Source organism: Cetorhinus maximus, chromosome 19 (assembly GCF_964194155.1).
Source record: "Cetorhinus maximus chromosome 19, sCetMax3.hap1.1, whole genome shotgun sequence".
In the NCBI taxonomy this organism is placed as follows: domain Eukaryota; kingdom Metazoa; phylum Chordata; class Chondrichthyes; order Lamniformes; family Cetorhinidae; genus Cetorhinus; species Cetorhinus maximus.
Window position 1 is genome coordinate 74,817,192 of NC_135897.1, and position 21,904 is coordinate 74,839,095.

At 39.6% G+C, this 21,904-nt stretch overlaps 1 protein-coding gene across 3 annotated transcripts; it reads left to right on the forward strand.

Moving 5' to 3' along the window:
* Nucleotides 1-624: 624 nt before the first annotated feature.
* mffa (mitochondrial fission factor a) lies at nt 625-20,161 on the forward strand. Of its 3 annotated transcripts, XM_078564155.1 has the most exons (8): nt 625-934; nt 3,746-3,963; nt 7,156-7,319; nt 9,651-9,739; nt 13,388-13,558; nt 18,170-18,232; nt 19,551-19,635; nt 19,992-20,161. In XM_078564155.1, the coding sequence occupies exons 2-8, from the start codon at nt 3,750-3,752 to the stop codon at nt 20,121-20,123; spliced, it is 918 nt and encodes a 305-aa protein (XP_078420281.1). In that variant the 5' UTR covers nt 625-934; nt 3,746-3,749; the 3' UTR covers nt 20,124-20,161. The 3 variants fall into 3 exon arrangements, with proteins under 3 accessions (XP_078420281.1, XP_078420282.1, XP_078420283.1); XM_078564156.1 differs by lacking the exon at nt 13,388-13,558 and having other exon boundaries at nt 626-934; XM_078564157.1 differs by lacking the exons at nt 13,388-13,558; nt 18,170-18,232 and having other exon boundaries at nt 626-934.
* The last annotated feature ends 1,743 nt before the right edge of the window (nt 20,162-21,904 follow it).

A 21,904-nucleotide genomic window follows, 5' to 3' on the forward strand; every position in this document is an offset into this window, starting at 1 on the left:
AGGTGGATAGGAAGGCACTTATTTCCATTAATAGAGGAGTCAATAACCAAGGGGGCATAGATTTAAGGTGAGAGGTAGAAGGCTCAGAGGGGAGTTGAGGAGAATTTTTTTCACCCAGAGGGTGGCAGGAGACTGGAACTCACTGCCTGAAAGAGTGGTTGAGTCAGAAACTCTCGTAACATTTAAGAAGTATTTAGATATTCACTTGCCTTGCCATAGCTTCCAGGGCTATGAGCCAAGCCCTGGAAAATGGGATTAGGTCTTTGTTGACCAGCAGGGACACGATGGGCCGAATGGCCCCCCTCCTGTGCTGCAGACGTCTAAGAGACCATTATCCACCCACACGATCTCAAAGCAGAAATGAAAGAAACTTTAACCTGCCTTCGTGTGAATGTGATTTAATTATGCGCTTGATTTGGTGTTCAAAATTGCAAACATTCTCTGTCAATAATCCTCACCCACACACACATGGCAAAGTCCAAACCTTTGGACAGCTGCTGTAGTCACTATTTCCCTCCCAGAGCTTGCATGTGGTGCGCGTGCGCATCAGCGACACGGCATCCATGACGCGCATGCGCCGTCGCGCACCTCTGAGCGCCGGGGCGGCTGACGGGCATGCGCAGCGTAGGCGGCAGCCCGCTCGGCTACGGGGGCCGGTTGAGATCAGCTGGTCCGCATCTGTCGCCTTTCCTCGGTCGGAAGAATCGGCCGCTCGGCGTATTCCTTTTCGAAATGATTCCTGTGCTGTGATACGAGGTTCGGGCGAACTCTTCATTGGACCCGGCAAAAAAAAAAGCAAAAAAATAAATAACTTTCGATATCAACTTGGAAACTGCAGCTTGGAATCGGGTTGTGAGGCCCTGGCCCCCTCTCTCTGTTCCCAGTGAAGTCGCCGCAGGTCCGACCCAAGTGGAGGTAAACACAGGCAAGCAAGGTGGGAAAAATATCAGTCTGCCGTTTCATAGCGGGGAGGGGGGCGGGGGAAGCGTTTAGGTAAAACTTCTCCGACAAATGGTTACCGGTAAATAATTTTTAAATGAAATACAAGTGAAGGACATTACTTGACCCCTCCATTTCCACCCCCCCCCCCCCCCCCCCCAACCATTTCCCTCGCTGTCAGTCCTGGCCCTGGGTTGACAGCTTCACCCTGTGGCGTTGCCAGCCCAGTGATGGTGTTAGTTGGTGTAGGAGTTTGGTGTCATCGAGTTATACAGCACAGAAACAGGCCCTTCGGCCCGTCCCATTGGAAACCTTGTATTAATGTATTAGGGGTTGCTCCATGAGGTCAAAGCATAAGGCCTCAATACAGATCTGCCTGTGCAATTACCCTCCTCCACTGTACAGCCTTTATAGAGTAGCTCTTTCACAGGATACCATTCCTGAAGATATTATGGATAATATATGTTGTACAGTGTGTTATTATTAAATTTGTTATTTAAACCAAAGATTTGCAAACATCTTTAGCAATGTTTTTTTCTTCCCAGGACTGAAAGCATTGGGAAGCTTTAGTATTTGGTACATCATTTTGGTTTGGCTTTTGTTTTCATTTCTGCTTACTGCTGAGCTATTTTTCCTTTTGCTCATGTTTGTGTTGATGAAAGCATTCTAGCTTAGGTGGGCACACTTAAACTATGTTAGTTATGGGGAAATTATATCCCATGGATGCAGGTGTCAACACATGAATACACTGCATGTGGAGGTTGGAGGGGAATAAGTTTGAACACAATAACCACTCCAACACGAAAGACGTGGAGAGGGGCTCAGTAACCATAGTGCTGTTGTGTACTGTTTAATATCCCATCAAGTAATTGTATGTGCTTATAAACTGCGCCAATACTTGTGAGACCAATTTGTATCCTAGCAGTTTTCTTCAAGCAAGAATTAATTTGTTTGTGCTGCTTCAGTAAATATTGAAGAATTGGGATTGGATTTGTGGGATGTATTGTTATCTTCTGAAAGAGGTAAATTCAATTTTTGTCCTCATTCAGATAGTCACATCATTTAGGCATCTAGGCTGACATCAGTGCAGCACCACTGGGCACATGCAGAGAAGTAATTAATTTTCCCCTTTATATATTTGTTCATATTTTGTTAATTTACCTCAGACTGATTAAGCAAATTACCAGAATATCCCTCCTCATAAGTTTTGAGTTAATAATTATTCCTAGAATTTCTTGGCTGGGAATCATGAGCAGCATCTGAATACTTTTTCTGGGGATGGTAGGGTATAAAAGCAAGTGGATTCCCTTTTGAAAGGCATTTTGAAAATCTAACTTGGGTATAGTTAACAATGTCATGTCATGTATGCTCTGCCCAAAGCCAGGCCTTTGGCTCGTTGTCAGCTGATTCTTTATCCTGAGCTGTTTTCATGGCAATTTTTGTTAGTGGCGGTTTGCCATTACCTTCCACTCTCATGGGCAGAGTGTGGAGGCAAGCCCCAAGTCAACTTCACCCAGTACAGGAATAGAACAGTTGCTATTGATGTTATTCTGAACCACATACCAACCAACTGAGCTAACCAGCCCCCGATAGTTAATAAGACTAAATATATATTTTTAATTTGAAAGTATGCTAATCTGTAAAATTGAAAGGAGTGGAATTTTACAGCATAGAAGAGGGGCATCTTACCGATGAGAACACTGATAGAGCTAATCATTTGGGCACAATCCCACCTTGCTTCCCCATACCCTTTTCAATTTGTCATTTTCAACTATTTATCCACTTTCCTTTTAGGCACTGTTTCTGGCAGGGATTTCAATATCCCAGTAACCCACCACACAAACAAACACACAACCTCTCCTTTTTGGCTATGATCTTAAGTTTATGCCTTTCAGTTACTGACACACTGACCTAATAGTGTTAATAGTATAAGTTATAATGATATGACTACATTACAGATAGTAAATACAAGAATAATCTGCCCCAGTATTACCACGAGGGTTAATGCATAACGTGGTCCAAATATTCTTTAGGGAAAAAAGCAGTTGATCCAATCTGCTCTTGAATATTAGTAATTCAACATGTCAGGTGGTACCCACTGCTACTATTTCACCTTTCTGCACTCCCGCCTTCCCTTTGCCCAGCTAATGGCATCTGCATTCAGCCACCTGTGCCCCACAGTCTGGAATTTCATCCTTAAGCCCGTCTGCCTTGACACCTTCCTTCCTACTTTTAAGATTCTCATTAAAACCCACTTCTTTGAGCAAGCTTTTGATCACCTTCCTAATATCTCCTTCCTTGACCCAGCATCCATTTTGTTTTTTTGTTGAATGTCCCTTTGTGAAGCACCTTGGGATATGCTATTATGCTAAAGGTGCTATATAAATGCAAGTTACTGTTGTAGTGTTGCGTAGCAAAAACTATAATTGTATCAGTAACTGAATGTACTGGGCATATGTAAATTTCACGCACCTGCTACCATGCTTTGCTGGAGCACTAGTGACAATGCTGCAGTCACATATGCAGATTGTAAGTCAGGGAAGGGCTACAATAGCTAATCTGATTTTATTCTGTTAACTAACATCTCTGAGATTTTTGAACTCTGAAGGCCAACACAACCAGAGAGTAGGGAGAACACAGCTTCGGGACTGTTTAGTGGTGTGGTTATGCTTGACCAGAGCTATTTTAATTTCTGATATGTTCCATTTCAGTTTCATGTCTGTTGTCTTGCAGTTGAGATTGTGTTTTAACTAATTTTTAACTTATCAGTGCCGTGCCTTGCTCTGATAGTCATTATTACTTTCAGTATCATGAACGTAGCAGCATTTCCTTCTCCAACCGCTGATATGGCAGAAATTAACCGTATCCAGTATGAGATGGATTACACTGAAGGCATTAGCCAGCGAATGAGAGTTCCTGAGAAACTACAGGTTGCAGCGGACGATGTTGAAGACAAATGGGCAAAAGGAGATTGTCAAAGCACCACAGTTGTGATGGAGGTGCCAGAAAGGATTTTCATAGCAGGTAATGTACTGTATTCCTGGTTCAGGCTAAAGCTTTAGAAATATTATGCAGCATTCGAATTGCATTGAATGTACAACATAGAAATAAGCCATTTGGCCTCTCAGATCTAAGCTGGTGTTTATGCTCCATGCAAACCTCCTCCTTCTTCATCTAACCCTACGAGCATATGTTTCTATTCCTTTCTCCCTCATTTACCTATCTAGTTTGCTCTCAAGTTCACCTATGCTAATCGCCTCAATCATGCCATGCGAGTTCCACATTCTCACTCATTCTCTGGGTAAAAAGGCTTTTCCTGAATTCCTTATTAAATTTCTTAGTTGCTATCTTATATTAATGGCCACTAGTCCTGGTCTCACCCACAAATTGAAACCTCTCCTCTCCATCTACCCTGTCAAACCTTTCCGTAATCTTGAAGACCTCTATCAGGTCATCTCTGAGCCTTCCCTTTTCTAGAGAAAAAAGCCCCAGTCTTTAGAACTGGTCGACTTCAGAGTTAATTGGAGATCTTCATTGGCTCCTGTCCTGGAAATCCTCTCTCCCCCACCAATCTCCAGATTGATGAGCATGTTTCCATGCAGCAGACTCAGAATTACCCTAGCTACCTGCTAGACCTGACTGGCCAGCTATTTTAATTGAACTGTTCAAATGCACTGCTGCTTTCTAAGCTTATTCATCAGCAGCTGCTTAATTAGGATGTTAATCCAAACGATCCTCATGTGAGAGATGTTTTCCAATTGTAAGACCAAGTCTCCCCACAGGGTGTTGAGTGACTAATCATGAAGTCCATTGTACTCCCGCCCGACACCTTTCCCATCTCTTCGCTGCAAATGTAGCTCAATTCAGATCATGCACATGGCCCAATGGAAGACCTCCTTCTGCTTGCCTAGAAACTTGGAACTACAATTGAGGACACTTTCCGGGTTGCCCATCAAACAAATTGGCACAGCACTGACTCTTAATTAAATCTTATTTTTTGAAAACAAAAATGAAAGAAAGGCTTGCATTTATATAAAGACTTTCACAATCTCAGGTTCTGAGGTGCTTTACAGCTGATTAATTACTTTTGAAATGTAGCCACTGTTGCAGTTTAGGGAAATTTGCTGTCCTAGTCTGTTGTTACTGCCTTTTGCCACTCTCCTCTACCCACAGGTGGGTTTGTTCTATGCCATCCCACGTTCCTCTAACTTGGAGATAGCACTCTGATCACTCCTACCATGGACTGAGAGTGCAAGATGGTCCAAGCGTTTATATTAGCATCAAATATCCGTGATCTGGAATAGTAATGAAAGTGACTGAGTATTCAGTGGAGTGGGAGAGGAAGGGAAGTTAAGATACAGCCCTCCTTGCAGAAATTATGTTTTGCTTAAAAAATGTATTTGTTAGTAGCTGGAAAGCACTGACCTTGCTTCTGGTGCTATTTTGTAAATAATCGCTTGGTACTACAGAACTTGAGTATTGCTGAAAAAAAAGAGACATGCTGTTGAAGCTTTTTGTTGTGCACTCATCAGGATGGCAAGTGCCAAATTTCAAAGGGAACAACAATTTATACTGCATGAGAAATCCATGTATTGGAACCTGTCCTCTGCAGGCAAAAGGAATATGTCTAGACATTGCATCTTTCTTGGTGCAATCATGAAATCCATTATACTCCCATCTGACACCTTTCCCATCTCTTCAGTTGCCTTGACAACCAATCAGCACCCCTTTTCTCATGTAATATTAATTGTTGTTCCCTTTAAAATTTGGCATCCTTGCATCTATCCTGATGAGTGCAAGGTGAAAAATATGTCTCTTTTTAGCAATAAATTTCAAGTGCTTCCCTGTGCCTCTATTCTGTCCACTAATGCTGACTTCTGCAAGATTGCATGTTTCAAATAATTGCAAGTCATGACCCAACACACAGGAAGTTCTAAAAACAGGGAATTTGCCCCTACAGTGGGTTTTCCGTTTATACCCTCATACAGAATGAAATCGGTAACATGAAAAACTCCCTTTATCCTGAAGGGGATAAGATACTGGTATTTGTTCCAATGCTACATTAGCAGCCCAGGCAAAATATTACAATTATGTTTGGAATTCTCTATCTTGGAGGGCTCTGGAAGAGGAGTTGAGTTAGAAGATCAACCATGATCCTATTAAGTGGTGTAGCCTTATGCCTGCATCTCCTATTTCAAATAATGTCGCATTCTTTACAGATACAGCGATGGGTGTAAGTGTTTAATGTTAATGCTGAAGGAAGAAGCAAAACTACTTCTTCAGTTTTCTGCCTGAAGGCAGGTCCAACCCACAGCGCCGTGATCTTGATCACAGGTGGGGCAACGAGGCAGGCGCCAAATCCACCCTACCTGGAAGGGATCGAACCCCATGCTGATCTGCACCAACTGTCCAGCCAACTGAGCCAACCAGTCCCAAGGAGTCAGAGTTGCTACGGCAACATGCATTTTTACAGTCCAGAGCAATGAATAGTGATGGCAGGGGCTCCAATTTTCTTTCCATCACATGGATGCTCAGAAGTCTCTCCTGTTCTTACCACCTGCTATTAGTATATGTTGGAAGGATTTTCTGGTTGATTAATGTTTGGCCACATTATGAATGCAACTTCCTTGACAATCAAGTCCTGGAGTGGGCCTTGAACCCCAAGCGTCTGGCTCAGAGGCAAGGACGCTACCTGCTCTGCCACAAGACCACCTTTAAAGTAAAACTGCAAAATAATATCAATTTAGAAGCATGCAGCTGACTTTTGGAAATAAATGACAGCTCAGAATGTTATGTTATCTTTTGAAGTGCTGACAATAATAATCCTGTACCTTTTCACTTCAATTTTTGTAAATTGATTAATAATGGAGTACGATGACTGTCCTTATGTTTCAGTGCATTCTTTTGGTTGATCTAAAAGAATTTACCATTCTAAACAGAGATTTTTGTGGTTACGATCTTTTTTAAAACCAGGGTCCAAAAGAAAAATATTAGAAGCTATTGTGCTACTAAAATCCTCCTCCTCCATTCCAAATCTTACCGGTGGTTCTGCGTTTTCCATGTAGTGCTGGCCAATTTTTGGTTGGGAGGATTTTTTTGTCTACTTTACAATTAATGTTTGATGATTATTGTGTCACTTTTTACATGTTCATTTTAGTAACTGTACAACCCAGAAACCTTCTAAAATGTGACAAACTGTGCTGGTTGTTGTTCTAGGTGACCATAACAATTCCAGACCAAGGGATCTTGATCTCATGACATCAACCCCTACAGAACCTTTGGCATTGAAGACCCCTCCTCGTGTGCTCACTTTAAGTGAGCAACCTTTAGATTTCTTGGATCTTGAGCAACCTGTTGCTCCAACACCGCAGAATGAGGAAGTAAGTAGTTAATGATACAAGCAGAGCCTCTTGTGCAACAAAACAATGTTATTGTTCCATGCATTTTTCTTTGTCATGTGTCAAGGTTTCTCTGTGCAGCAGCTAGGGCTCAGGATGATGATTTGTCATTCCACTTTGATGATGCAGCCACCAAAATGTATGTGTTTCTTTGTCACTCAGTGTGTTTTAATCTTTCTGTATTCAATTGAAGCTTCTCACTGGGAAACACTATAATGACCAAAGACTCCCTTATAGTTTTGTCACATTTGTGCATGATTCATCTGGTGTCTAAACAAGTAAGATGATTTTATGTGAATTTTTGAGAGATGGCACCTCTGACAGTGCAGCACTCCCTCAGTGATGATTTTATGGCTACACCATGTAAAATTTGTTTTGAAAAGAGCAGCTGTTACTTTAAGAGAGTTCATTAGCACAACTGGTAGGCCTCGACGTTTCAGACAACATACTCTGGTCATCATCTGGAGGAATAACTGGAACAGGTGAAAGAGGTAGCTATATATAGTGGAGGATTGTAATTGTAATAGATCGGTACATGCTAACATTCTTGCTGCTGATTGGTCAACTGTGCAGAATGAATGGTAATGTGTTTTTGAGTAAGGGTAGCTGGGTGTAACTGATGAGCAGACTGTCCCCAAGACAGCAATGTAGTGTTGGTAGATCTCCGTAGCCTCCCTGAGCTGTCTTGTATGCCAGTGCTTGATCGTTGTCACAAGTCTAGATTTGGACCAGTGAATAAGGTGATTATTAATTTGAGCATTCCTTAAGTCTAGTGTGTAGGCTGCGACCTGTTTCCCCAATGTAGGTCAGTCTGCAATCGCATGGTGTGCTGCAAATTCCTGGTTTATTGTGAGGTATTTCTTGTCTTTAAGGGTTTGAAGGATGGAATGGGGTTTCTTAGATGACTTGTGTCAGAATTCTGTGTCTGCTGACTTGAGTATAGATTGTAGTCTGCGAGGTGGAACCAATTTATGGGACGCTAACTCTTATATTAATGGAAGTAGTTATGGAGCAAATAACAGGTGGGTGTGCGTTAATCTTGTTAATCCGTTGAATTCAAATGTAGACTTAATGTGATGAAGTTCTTGTAAGTACTTCTCGTCACTGCTGCAGTAGGCTCTTCTAATGAGGGTGTTGGAAACCAATTGGACGGTAAAGGATGATTGAAAGATCAGTAGTTCGGGTATCTGACAGTGTGATTGGACTTATGGTAGACTTGATTTATTGGTATGCCGCTGTGAGACTTGGTGTTGAGAACTTTAAGAAATGGTATGGAAAGTTGTTGGTATCTAAATGTTATATTGAGTTGTAACTCACTCCTAAAATGATTAGAGTTAAATGCTCACAGGAAAATTTAAGAAAATGAGACAGCTCAGCTAAACATAACATGGCCTGTATGTTCTTTGATGATATTCCTTGTCACACCTCAATCATTTGCAGTAGGTTTATACCAATACACATTGAGGGTATGAAGGTGACTTCGGGATTGACTCTGTTACATGACATAATGTTAAGTAAAATGTGTTCCTCTGTCACAGGAACATAAAGCAAAGAGCAAGTTTATTCAGCCTATCAAGCCCACTCCTGTACACACATGTCATGCACCTTATTATGGAGTCTATTCTACTCACTCCATTTATTTTTTTAAGTGAACTTCCTATTTAAAAACTTCAAATCTCAAGACACTCAGATGAAACTCCAGAACAGTTGTCCATTCCTAGTGTCCTGCACAGATGCCACTCAAGCTAATGTGTTCTTTGGATTGCTTGATCATTTCAATCTTCACTTAATCCTGTAACCTTCTGCCATTATTACTGTCTAATGTTTTCTTCATTTGTTTAAAATGCTGGCACCTTCTCATGCTATAGTAGCACCAGGCAAGGTTTGTATTAGTAGTTTTCTGCTTAAACTGTTTCTATGCCAGCAGCCTTTCCAGTAATATTTGGAAAATGAGTTATTGCCTGGGCTTGTGCTGAAGAAGTATTTGTCGTTTTTAGCTTGGAGGTCCAGACTTAGAAACTTATCCAAATTTTAATAAGAGGCAATAAAGTTTAAAACAAATTTTTAAAAATTACATTTCGATATTGGGCATAACAAAAGGATCAGATGTACCAGGAAAAAGGGAGAAACAGAAATGAGGATTATAGAAGGGGGGAAGTTGCTGATTTGATTCATAAGCTACCTTCAAGAAGGAAATGCCTTGGGTGTCGAAAGCTTCCTCTGAAAGAAAGAGGCTGTTTAGTAAGTTGAGGGTGTTTTTAACTTGGAAATAATTATACAAATTTGCCTGCTTACTAAATATGTTCTTTTCAGGTTCGTTCACATAGTCGTGTGCGGAGAGAGCGTTCGATGAGTGAAAATGCTGCCCGACAGAATGGGCAGCTTGTCAGAACAGAGTCCATGTGAGTAGGCCTCGGACAATATTTCAGTTCCATTGAAAGCTTCAGCAATCTTTTTCTTTCCTCCTTTATGGTAGTCTTTTATGGTATTTGGTGCACTATTTCCTAACCTGGAGCTGGTAAGTTATGTCTTAGACCACCTGTCTCTATGGTTGTTGTTTTATTCCTTTTAATTATGGCCAGTTTTGTATGTAATGATCTAGACCTTGAATATTATCCACTTCTGGTAATTTTTTACACAAATAAATTGGCAGCAAGTATTTCAATATTCTTGGGCACTTATTCTTCCTGATGAAGCCCTTTGTCCTGCGGTATATTTAATTCCTTGTTAGATATCCATTTCAATGACCCTGATCAAAGCTTATTGTGAGGGAGATGGAGATAAATACAAAGAGAAGCTGCTTTCCCTTTCCCCTTGATTCAACAAACCAGAAGCTGAACAGAAAGTTATAATCGAAAAGTTTATGATAACTATATAATTATTTCATTTGAAAACACAGTTCTGTTTGATTTGTTGTACTTTAACCAGAGGACAGTTAAGCCCAGTATTGATTGAGGCAGATTTCACAATTAGTTTTTGTGGTATCTATCATTTTTCTCCACCCCACCAATTTCTATGGACAGGAGGGATCCTTGTCAGTATTCTGGTTCTTTTTAACTCAAATGATTTCAGAAAAAGTGATTTGTAATAATCATTCAATACTGTACAGTGAACTTAAAGATGGTTTTTGATGGAAGGATCTAAGCTAGTGGTTTTGTAACCAAATAGCTTATCCACGCGTGGTCATCAGCTTGAAAAAAAACAAGGAATATTAACTTACCCTTGACCACCTAAAATTATGCACTACATTTGGGGGTGCAATGTCACATGCGTCTACTGTGAAAAATATTTTAAACTGTAGTTAAATGAAGAAGATGGCCTACAAAGAACACAATGACTAGTAGCAAATATAAGAACCAGAAAGCAGTAGCATTGATTCATAGGCTTAATAATTAACAATGCAAGACTGAGTTCATCTCAAGAGCTGGACAACTTGCTGGGGAAATCTTAACTGCATTTAAAGAAAGGGCTTAAGACTTTGCTACAAGTATAAAACCAGACAGTATCCCTCACCATCCTGATTATGTGGAGAAAGAAATTTAATCCAATATGATGTAACAGTAGCTAATTACATTTGTGAACTGGATTAGGGTGCAGAAATATTCATCCAAATTGCATGATTCAGATATATTGAATTATTCGTTTCATCTTGAGTTCTTATCAAGTGACAGATAAATTTTTAAGAATATTCTTTCACACCTGTGGTGGCTAACTATACCTCATTATATTCACAGCATCTCCAGTACAATAGTACATGGGAAAAGGCCGGTTTATCACTATTTATATTGGTTAACTGAATTCCAAAAGTTCTGTTCAAATGGAAGAAACTACAAACTTCTGACTTTTAAGAAGTTCTGAATAAAATCTTGCCCCAATTCCTCCATTTAAAAACTCACTGGGGAATATTGACAAGCCCATGAGAAATCTTTGTTAGCATTATTATTGTTTATGGAATGAAAACTCAGTTGGAATATAGGCAACTTAATGTCCAGAACTTTGATCTTTCATCACCATTTATCTTGCATTTACATTCACTCCCAACAAATCTACTGACTTTAACAAAATTGAGACCAGGAATGGAACAAGCCACATTGACAATTTAAAAACTGAGGGTTTTATCTCACTTTTTCTACAAAATCATTTCATTTTTAACAACTTTCAAAAAAATCTAATACTAAAACTTTTTGAGGAAGTCTATGTAATTTATTTAACAAATCAATTTCATGTTTTTTCTTAATATTTTAAAGAGAAAGAGCAACTGAGTAAAATTTGGATATTGTGACTAGGGGTTGCTTTCCCCCTCATTAACCCCCTGCAGCAGCATCTTCCATTTAGCAGATGACAGGAAGTTTAAGTGGCGACTGGACCATTTAGTTTCTGGCTAGATGATATAAATAAACATTGCCCATCGGTCACCTTCTTGCACTAGGAACAAAGTGGAAGATTTTTGAAATCCTGTGAAGAGTCCCACAGAACTTCCACTTGTGAGTCACTGTACCAGATAAGACCAGCCTGGCATTAGAAGGATCCTTTGTTTATACAAAATATATTGTGCTAGTATATTACTTATTTCTCAGAGAAAAACAAGCCTACTTTATATGCAAGTATGCAAGCTGAGTGAACATGTATGTCATTGCAGGAAGACCCGATTATTTTAGTCCATGTTTTCAAGAGAAGACCTCAGGATTCAGTAATTTGATGGTGTAATATTCTATCTTTTTTGCCCTAATCAAGGGTGTAAAAGGCTTCAAGGGAGTGTAGTAAAGCAGCTCCAGGTGATCTGCTCAATTTACTTTTGCTTCTTTCCCTCTCTGTAGGGAATTGGCTACCCTGCATCATTCTCAGATTTATTGGGAATTCGAAGTGCACAATTGTGTCTACCATCCTATTCTATACATTTTGCCACTTTAACAAATCCTCTAATACAGCAACAAAAAGCTTCCAAGCTGCAATGCTTCTCTTCAATTTTGGCAGTGCAGTACCACATGTTTTTGCACCTGAAGACCAGTGGTTTTTGTTTCTACGGTCAAGAGCCCAAATACTCTACCCATTGGGTGAAAAATTAGGAACTGGCAAGCATAGAAGCAAAAACCATGGTTGTAACCTTGATCTAGTACCTGCTCACTATCCCACTGAGCTCTGCATCGCTGTAGTATATGGTTCACCACATTGCATTCAAGCCTGCAGACTCTGCAATTTTTCTAATATCCGACACCAGATTGAATGTTCGCTGGCGCATCAAAAATCCGAGGGTGGTGGGGAGGGTGGGATAATCGTCTTTTAAAAAAGAAAGAAATGTTACTTGCCATGGTATTTTTGAAACTCTGTAAAGCTTTAATGTATTTTACTGTCTGTCGGATGGTCTTTTCTTAATTTCACTGATACCAAGGTGGTAACTTACTGAAATATTACTTGTATGGATTTTTTTTAAAGGTGGAATGTTGCCATCTATAGGGCTGTTGAACCCTATGTATTATTCATTTCATTCATGTATATGATGGAAGTAACATAAGCCAAGAGGATCCCATAGAGTACTTCTAGTCCATAGTATTGGCATTGGTGTGATTAGAAGCTGTTCACAGACTGAGGTGTGTCCTTTGATTTGCTGTTTATATTTCAGGTCTCTGAGTATTTGCTTTTTTTAAAAAAATTCCACACAAAGTAAGTTATCAATGGAAACTGGGGATGAGTGGCAAAAAGATAATTCTCACATCATTGACACTATCATGGATGGCATATACTCCATGGGGATCCCAGTGACTAGTGTTCCTCCCATTTATTTGCTTTCCATTCCAATGTTTGTTGAAGAAAATGGAGATCAATCCTTTGCTAATATTTTGAAAAATTATTTTTTTAAAGTATGAGCAAATCACTTAAAGGTGCACCATCAGTAGTGGGACCTTTAAAGTGAACTCTTCAGAGCTTGGAAGTGACTAGGAGACTAGTACTCTACAATATCACTTATATAAAGCTCACTATCCATTATTTGTACTTCTGTCTGAATCTGATTTCCGTGTTTTTCTCTTACTTTGTTGTGTGCATATGGACAGTGTGACACCAACTCCCCAGCCTCAGCCTCAGCCTCGTCTTTATCCTCCACTCATCTCCTCTGAAGACGGACCAAACGCATACTCTCCTCATGGCATTTTGTCAATAATCCACTCCACCACCCGTAGGGCCTACCAGCAAGTCTTGGACATGCTAGATGAAAATCGCAGAAGGTGATTGGCTGTTGGACTTCAGTTGTGTTGTGCTGTAATAAGTGGGGGATGCTAATTGCTTATCATCAGCATTCCTTCTCCATATTGTTTACATTTAGATGCAGTGGATCATGTCTAATTTCCATGTTATATTAAAAGGTTGGTTCAAAATTCACTTTTTAAAGTGGTTGGTAGCAGAATATGCATTTGTTTCTGCATCCTATACCATGAGTTCATATTCTCAGTCCAGCTGTCAGTGGAAAGGCATAGGACTGGGTTACTTTGGTAGAAACATGACTGTAGATAGCAAGCCCCCTAAAGAGAAGGCAGAAAACAGACTGTATCCATATAATAAATAAAACTAGAGCTTTCCTTATGCCCAGTGAGTTCATCCTGTGAGTAGCTGACTACAGATCATGGTTGTTTCAGTTTCAACCTGTAGTATAATGCAATAAAAATGGAAAAATATGTAAAAAGAGTAATTGGTGCATCATGCTCATCCTACATGGTACAATCTACACACCCACCTGACCCCACATGTTTCCCCACTCACAGAGCTACACAATCTCCGAGAAGAAGCAAGAAAATGGGTGGAAGGGGGTGGTGGCGAACAGGGCAAACCTTAGCCCAATCTATAAAAGGACTCCGGGAAATTTCTCATCAACCTTTGCAGACAATTACACAAGCTCCAGGATGCCACGGTGATATACCACAAATTAACCTACCTACCTCTTAAATCCTCAAACGTCTTTCACCCACAGGAACTTGTCCAGCGCCCTTTTGAGGGCCTTGTCAGTAATAGTTGATCTCAGCACCCTTATGATAAGATGGAGGAAATAATTAAGGATCACTGCTGCTTTTCACTCTACATTGATCCTTAGTAGATGGGTGTGGGTGTGTGTATGTGATGTCAGGTGAAGGCAGGATTGTATTTGTCTATGAATTCCCCTCTGGCTCTTGCCACCCTATCTCCAGCGATCAAATAACCTTCTGCATGAATAATGCCCAGTCAGGTGAGTTATCAAAAGGAGACCCATGCCCTTGATACACCATCAAGAAGTCAACTCTTCAAAAGAGAAAGGGTGGAGAGAGAAAAATTGATGATCATGTTAGAAATGCATGATGGCCTCAATTAGCCCAAGGTCTATCTACTTGTAGTATGTTGACCGTGTAGATTTTGTTGTCTCTAGCACAGCCACATCTTACCTTTTCTTCAGTACACTCCACCTTGGCTTATGCTGTGATTTATAGAAGCTGAGTATCGGTGACAAGTTTTTTTATTCATGGGATGTGAGCAGCATTTATTGCTCATCCCTATTTCACTTTAAGGAAGTGGTGATGAGGTGCCATCTTAAACCACTGCTGTCTGTAAGATGACAATATTCCCATAGTACTATTCAGTAGGAATTCCAGGATTTTGACCCAGCAACTTTGAAGGAACAGCGATATATTTCCAAGTCAGGATGGTGTGTGATCTGGAGGGGAACTTGGAAGTGGCGGCGTTTCATATGCTCTTGTCTTTTTGGGTGATGACGGTTGTGGGTTTGGGAAGTGTTGTCGATGGAGCCTTGGTGAGTTACTGCAGTGCAGCTTTTCTATTTAAGTACTAAGGTTCGGACCCTAATGATCTTCCATATTTGTCCGCTAGGTCTTCAAGAAAAATCTAATCCTTTCTAAAGCAAAATGTATGGATGGAATAATTTCTCATCAAATAATAGGCTTCAAGATTGATTTTACTGTAATTGAGCAGTTGACTTTATTGATTGGAATACAAGTTGAATGTTTCTTGCACGTAGCTGCTTGTAAAAATTCATAAGGCACCATCTATTGACTTCCTAATTATGTCGGAGAATGATAAAGCACGGAAACTGAGAAACATGCACTCTTTTTTTTAAAGTTACATACCTTGTCCAAGAAAAATTTCTGAATCATTAGCATTATAGGGCTGCCTAAACGGTTGTGGCCATGTTTTAAGTTGAGCACCTTCTTTAATGAAAGCAGCAAAAGTTGTTTTCCTTACTCATGCTTGATTATACCAACTGAACCTGCCAGAATCAGTTTACCAGTAATCACTTTATTTAACAATTTTTGGTTAAATTATGCATGGACCCTCCCTATTTATTGCAAGACAAGGCTTGCATATTTTGGCACCCTAATCCAAAAAAAGGGTTAAATTCATTTTGTATGGTCCATAAATCTCATAAATCTGGGCATAGTTCAAACAATGTTGAGATTTATGTTATTGTAAACACAGCCAGCAGCATATTACTGTGCTATTCATGCAGTACTAGCTCTGCAAAAAGGGGATGGAAGTGCTCAGTTGTGCTAAGTCGGTAGAACAATTGATATTTAAGAGACACTGCAGTACTGATACAGCTGGATACTGGACTCCAAAATAATAAAAACAAGACAGGCTGGTTTATAAATAGAACTTCAGGTACAGACAACGCATTTGGGACAGCGACATATGTTCCAAGGGCTGAATGGCTACTCCTGTTCCTTTATTTAGAAAAATATTCACTGGCTTTGAAATTGAACAGCTTAATTACTATACTACTAATTAGTTGTAAATATTGTTTAAATATTAATTTGGAGGCCTTTCAAGAAAGCTTACATTCAGTGCACAAAAAGTGAATTTTGGACCTGCCTGTCATGCGTGTGATATAGTGCAGTTTTTCTTGCCTATAGCAATCTATTATTGCATTTTAATCATGCACTGGTAAGCAATTACAGAAGGGAATTATCTAATAACTTGCACAATGTTGTTTATTGGCAAAGCTGTGCTTTTTTTTTCAGCTTTTATTTCTGCTTTTCTAATTCTAATCATGCGACGTATTGCAAGTGATTTGTGTGCTGCTGCTATATTGTGCCTTTTATTGAAGGCGATTGACCAGCATGCAGCTCAAATGGTGTAGCCTCTAACAGAATTCTTGTCTGTGAATATCATGAATTTTCTGTGACACATTACAGGTTCTTGCTATAAATATTAGTGACACCGTGTTGAACTATAAGTTTTGATTTCCAAACATGTAAGAGTGAGACATTGTCATCAAGCCCTTCTTTTCACTTCCCCTACTCCAAACCAGTGAATCAACCATAAAATACATTTTAAACTTTTAAAGCAAACTAAAAAGCAGCCTCTTATTTTTCACAAATCCAATTCTGCCATCCTTCTCTTGCTTTTATGGGACCTAAAGCTATGTGCCATTTTGTAAAGCAAAAGAGTTAGATGGATAACTGCTTCTGAGAGACTGTCTCAATATTACCTTCAGCATAATATAAGGGTAGGAATAAGATTTATAAATAACCTGAGTGGTAGGGGTTAGGTTACCTATCAGTTTTACATGCATAATTTTTTTCTCATGTACAATCATGCCAACACTTGCTATACTAGTGAATTATGTGAAAGGTTGTATGGTTGTATGCAAAATAATGCACTTTAATCCTAGTTCTCATAGCTTATGGAATATGGACGCTCTTCCTACCCTGCACCTGCCTCACCCCTTCCACATGTTCTGTGAGAATTACTCTGTGTAGTGTATGACAAGGCACAAGTCAGGAGTGTGATGGAATATTCTCCACTTGTGTGGTTGAGTGCAACTCCAACAACACTCAAGAAGCTCGGCACTATCCAGGACAAACCAATCTGCTTGATTAATACCTCACCCACCACCTTAAACATTCACTCCCTCCACTACCAACACCCCATATATCACCTTCAACATCAGCTCCCTCCACCAGCGATGCACAGTGCAGCAGTGTGTACCATCTGCAAGATGCACTGCAGCCTCTCACCAAAGCTCCTCGGACAGCACCTTTCAAACCTGCAACCTCTACCACCGAGAAGGACAAGGGCAGCAGATGTATAGGAATATCACCACCTACAAGTTCCCCTCCAAGCCACACACCATCCTGATTTGGAACTATATCAGGATAACTCCTTCACTGTCGCTGGGCCAAAATCTTGAAACTCCCTTCCTGACAGCACTGTGGGTGTACCTACACCACAGGAACTGCCGTGGTTCAAGAAGGCGGCTCAACGCCACCTTCTCAAGGGCAGTTAAGGATGGACAAAAGTACTGGTTTAATCAGCGACTCCCACGTCCCATGAAAGAATTTTAAAAATTGATGTGCAGTATATACTAGACTGCCAAATACATTGCTTTGTCAGATAAAGTTGAGCAATCAGTGTACATAACTGAAACTGAATCCTGATCCTTTGCACAATCACATTGAAGGTGTAACAGGTAATGTCATTCAGTCTCACCAAGAGGGAGTGATGATGCCTAGAAATTGATTCATTAAGGCTGCAGCATAAAGGCTACAGTGAAGGCTGTGATAGGTTAGTGTTATTACTGTGTACAGTAATGCAGTGCATGGGAATGGGTCTGTACAATATTTGATGTAAGCCCTTGCACTTTATTTTCAAAACTAAATAGTCAGATGTTTTGCTACATTAAAGGCCATATATGTAAGTTATGTTTTCAATAAAAAATAGCATTGAATCTTGTATTTATAATAATCTAAGACCTGTCCGTCTAAGTCTGTGTGTACTTATTCCTGTTCTTTCCTTTGCCATTCTATATCCTGAATACTGTCATCTGTCCTATTGTCTCTTTTCCTGGAAACCAGAGCAGTACTTCATGGTGGGTCAAGTTGTGGTACTTCATCTAACCCTCTGCTTGATGGCTCCAGGTAAATATGGCCATTTGTGGTCTCCGTTAGAGGCTTTGATATTAGCCCCTCATCCTCAACTTCTGAAATCGTTTGACTGATAGACTCCTAATTGGAAATATAATTTATTAATTCCAGGAGTCCTGTAATGAGTCACATGAGCAGTGGAAGGATGAAATATATAAAATCCATGTTAATTTGTTTTGTCGTCTTTTGTGGTAGCCATGAAGGATGTTCCTTTCTTGCTTGCTATAGTTCTGATAGTTTGAAGTTGTTCCACTAAAAAATGAATTGGCCTGTAACTTAAATCAAGCAATTTAAATTTCACAGCAAATTGGGAATACAGTGCTTAAAAATGTAGATAATTTGAATTAAAACATGTAGACTGTGCAAATGTCTTGTTTATAGTGTGAACTAGTGTCATAATCTGGTCTGACTTTGCAATACATGTAAATATTTTGACTAAAGTTGGTCCCTTTTTAAAAAAAGGTCAGCAAAACCATAGTTTTTTGGAACATACAAGATGCAAACAAATTAATTTTGGATGTGACTCTTTTATAGCTCATTTGGGAGTCTAGATAATTGTGTTTGTAATAATTGTGTTTCTAAAATCTTGATTCTGGTGGGGTGGGGTGCTGGTGTGGATAAAGCATAGGTGAGATATGCAACATTAACTATTTGGCATCCATAGGAACAATAGATGCAGCCATGACTCAGGCATTGTTTATTTAGTATCTTTTTCAATTGGTTTCCACATGAAACCTGCTACAGGGGTGGGTTCAATATATATATAGTATCTTCAATGAACAGGTACTTGGAGATGCTGAACCCTTATGACCTATTAAAGGTTTAACTTGCCTTTTGAGGTCTAAAATTTGTTTTTTTTTAAACATTTAGACTGGGGTTGTTTGCAATATTTGCTAAGTGACAGTTACTTCATTGACCTATTAAACCCTGCAGTTATATATGTTATTTCATTATTACAGTAATCACATTGCCTCCATACAATAGAATTTCTTCAGTAACAACGTCTCACCATTTAATTACATAAAATGTTTGAAATAAACTTTTCAATAATCAGAGTTGGAATCATTGAAATGTAAACCATACTGATTGTCTTTGTGCAAGTTAAGAACTATGTAGCAACTCAGCTGTTATAAGTAAGTGAGACCAGATTGGATGAGGAATAATATACAGTAACTACTGAGAAATGAAACAAATAATTCATCAGCAATGTAGGTCTCCTGTAACTTAGTGCAACAACGATAAAGGTGAATGAAATGAATTATTTGTTGATTTGGGTGTATAGAAAATAGTTTCACCTTGTTCTTTTCACTAGGTATAGTATTTCCAACTGTGAATCTGCAGTGGAAGGAACACCAGATGACATAGCTCTAGTGGATTCTGTTTCCTTACGAAGACAGGTACTGCATTAATTTATTAACTCTCTCAACTATATTTTTGAACAAATATGCCTAGCTTATGGGATTCTGGCAAGTAAATGGAGGAACACAATTGGCAGGGCCTGGATATAGGATGTTTGTCGTCTTTTGGCTGAGAATGGTACGTAATGAAAGAAAGGAAGGGAGATAAAATAATTCACTAAGCATTACCCTTCCTATCCCTTCCCACCATAAAGGAAAATCTTCTAGGCACGTAAATACAATACACTCCAGTATGCTTACACTCCTATAACGTAATTATTTTTCAAATTACATTGAACAGGACTACATGGGCTGCTTCTCTTTAAATATGATATTTGTTTCTGTCTTGCTGTCAGATAATTAAACTCAACCGTCGACTCCAGCTCCTGGAGGAAGAAAACAGAGAGCGCACGCGTCGAGAAATCTTTATTTACTCAATCACAGTGGGGTTCTGGTTGATCAATAGCTGGCTTTGGTTCCGGCGCTGAGTAGGCATTGTGTGAATCGGATCATGTGCTAACCGAACAACAGGTGTTTTCAAAACCAGCTGGTGACATGAAGGGCCAGAGATTGTTTATTGCTTCTTCTGTACCATACAGACTTCCTTGAGGTCCATGCACTGACTGCACACTCCATACAACACAGGAAAAGGAATCATGGGGACAAAGGGATGTTTTGTTGCTTCATTTAAAAATATTTATTACATCATTTCATAAGACGTTTATCGACACATTGTGCATGCCCGTGATTAGGGAATGTGTAGCTTTCAGGACTTTTAAACATGTTATTGAACCTGATGTGCATGTGACTGTATAGGACCCGTAGAGGGGGTGATTTGGAACAGAACAAAGAATAAAGCTAACAAACTGGGGTTTTTTTTTGAATTTATGACTTATTGATCAGAAGAATTACATATAAATTTCAGGAGTTTTATGTAAACGGATGTACATAAACGTATTGTGTATGTATTCCATTGTCACATGAAGATGAATTTCTGGTTATGGGTCCCTATGTTTTCTGTTTTTGCACTGAGTTTGAAAGGAATACTGTGGGTAAGGCAATTAAACCTTTCCTTTTTGAGTATGCATCAAAAATGTATCCTCCTTTCATTTTGAATTTTTGTCATGCGAATCTACCATCTGGTGGGGACTGATACATATTTGGTTGTGCACTGAAATGCCAGTATGCTTGCCTTTTAGCTCCTAGCATTCCTGTGCTCCACTGAAAGCAATTAGCAGCATAGGGTGCGAAGAGTTGAAGCCAACCCCCAGTATTTCATTTGAACATCTATCCTCTAAAACTGTGTGAATGGATCTGTTCTGTTAGTTAAAAACAAAAAGCTAAAAGCTACTGCGGATGCTGGAAATCCAAAACAAAAACAGAATTACCTGGAAAAACTCAGCAGGTCTGGCAGCATCGGTGGAGAAGAAATCAGTTAACGTTTCGAGTCCTCATGACCTTTCGGCAGAACTGAGTATAGTTAGGAGAAAGGTGAAATATAAGCTGGTCTAAGGTGGGGGGGCGGGGGGGAGAGAGAAGTTGAGGGTGGGGTGATTCACCCCACAATCACCCCACCCTCAACTTCTCTCTTCCCCCCGCCCCCCCACCTTAGACCAGCTTATATTTCACCTTTCTCCTAACTATACTCAGTTCTGCCGAAGGGTAATGAGGACTCGAAACGTTAACTGATTTCTTCTCCACCAATGCTGCCAGACCTGCTGAGTTTTCCAGGTAATTCTGTTTTTGTTCTGTTCTGTTAGTACTTCACTGCAGTAGAATTCTCCAAAAATTGTTTGTAAATATATGCAAAGAAGCAGGTTGAGGGGAGGGGGTGGGGGGGGGCGCGGCGGGATATGTTTTTCCATGAATGCTGAAAGAGGCCATTGTGCAGCTTTGACCTAACGTATTCCATTAATTTTTGGATCGGAAAAGTATTTACATTGTAAAGATTTCAACTAAATGATGTATCTCTGAGTATATTCTCTACTTTGTACTTGACCTGCAGATACACAAATTTAAATCTTGACCTTGTTAAAGATATTTACTGCAGGAGCGTTAAATGCAAACAACTTTAAAGGAAGCATACTTCTAGGTTTACGCTATGTAAATTTTTAAAGTAGCAAACTTTTTTTTCTATTGTACCTTTTATGTGAAGAAAGCTTACGCAAGATTATCAGAAGTACAATTGTGTGTGTAAATATAGTTGACTCTATACAATGTGGCAATAAATAAAATTAAGTCTGAATATTGTGTTTGTCATACACGCTGG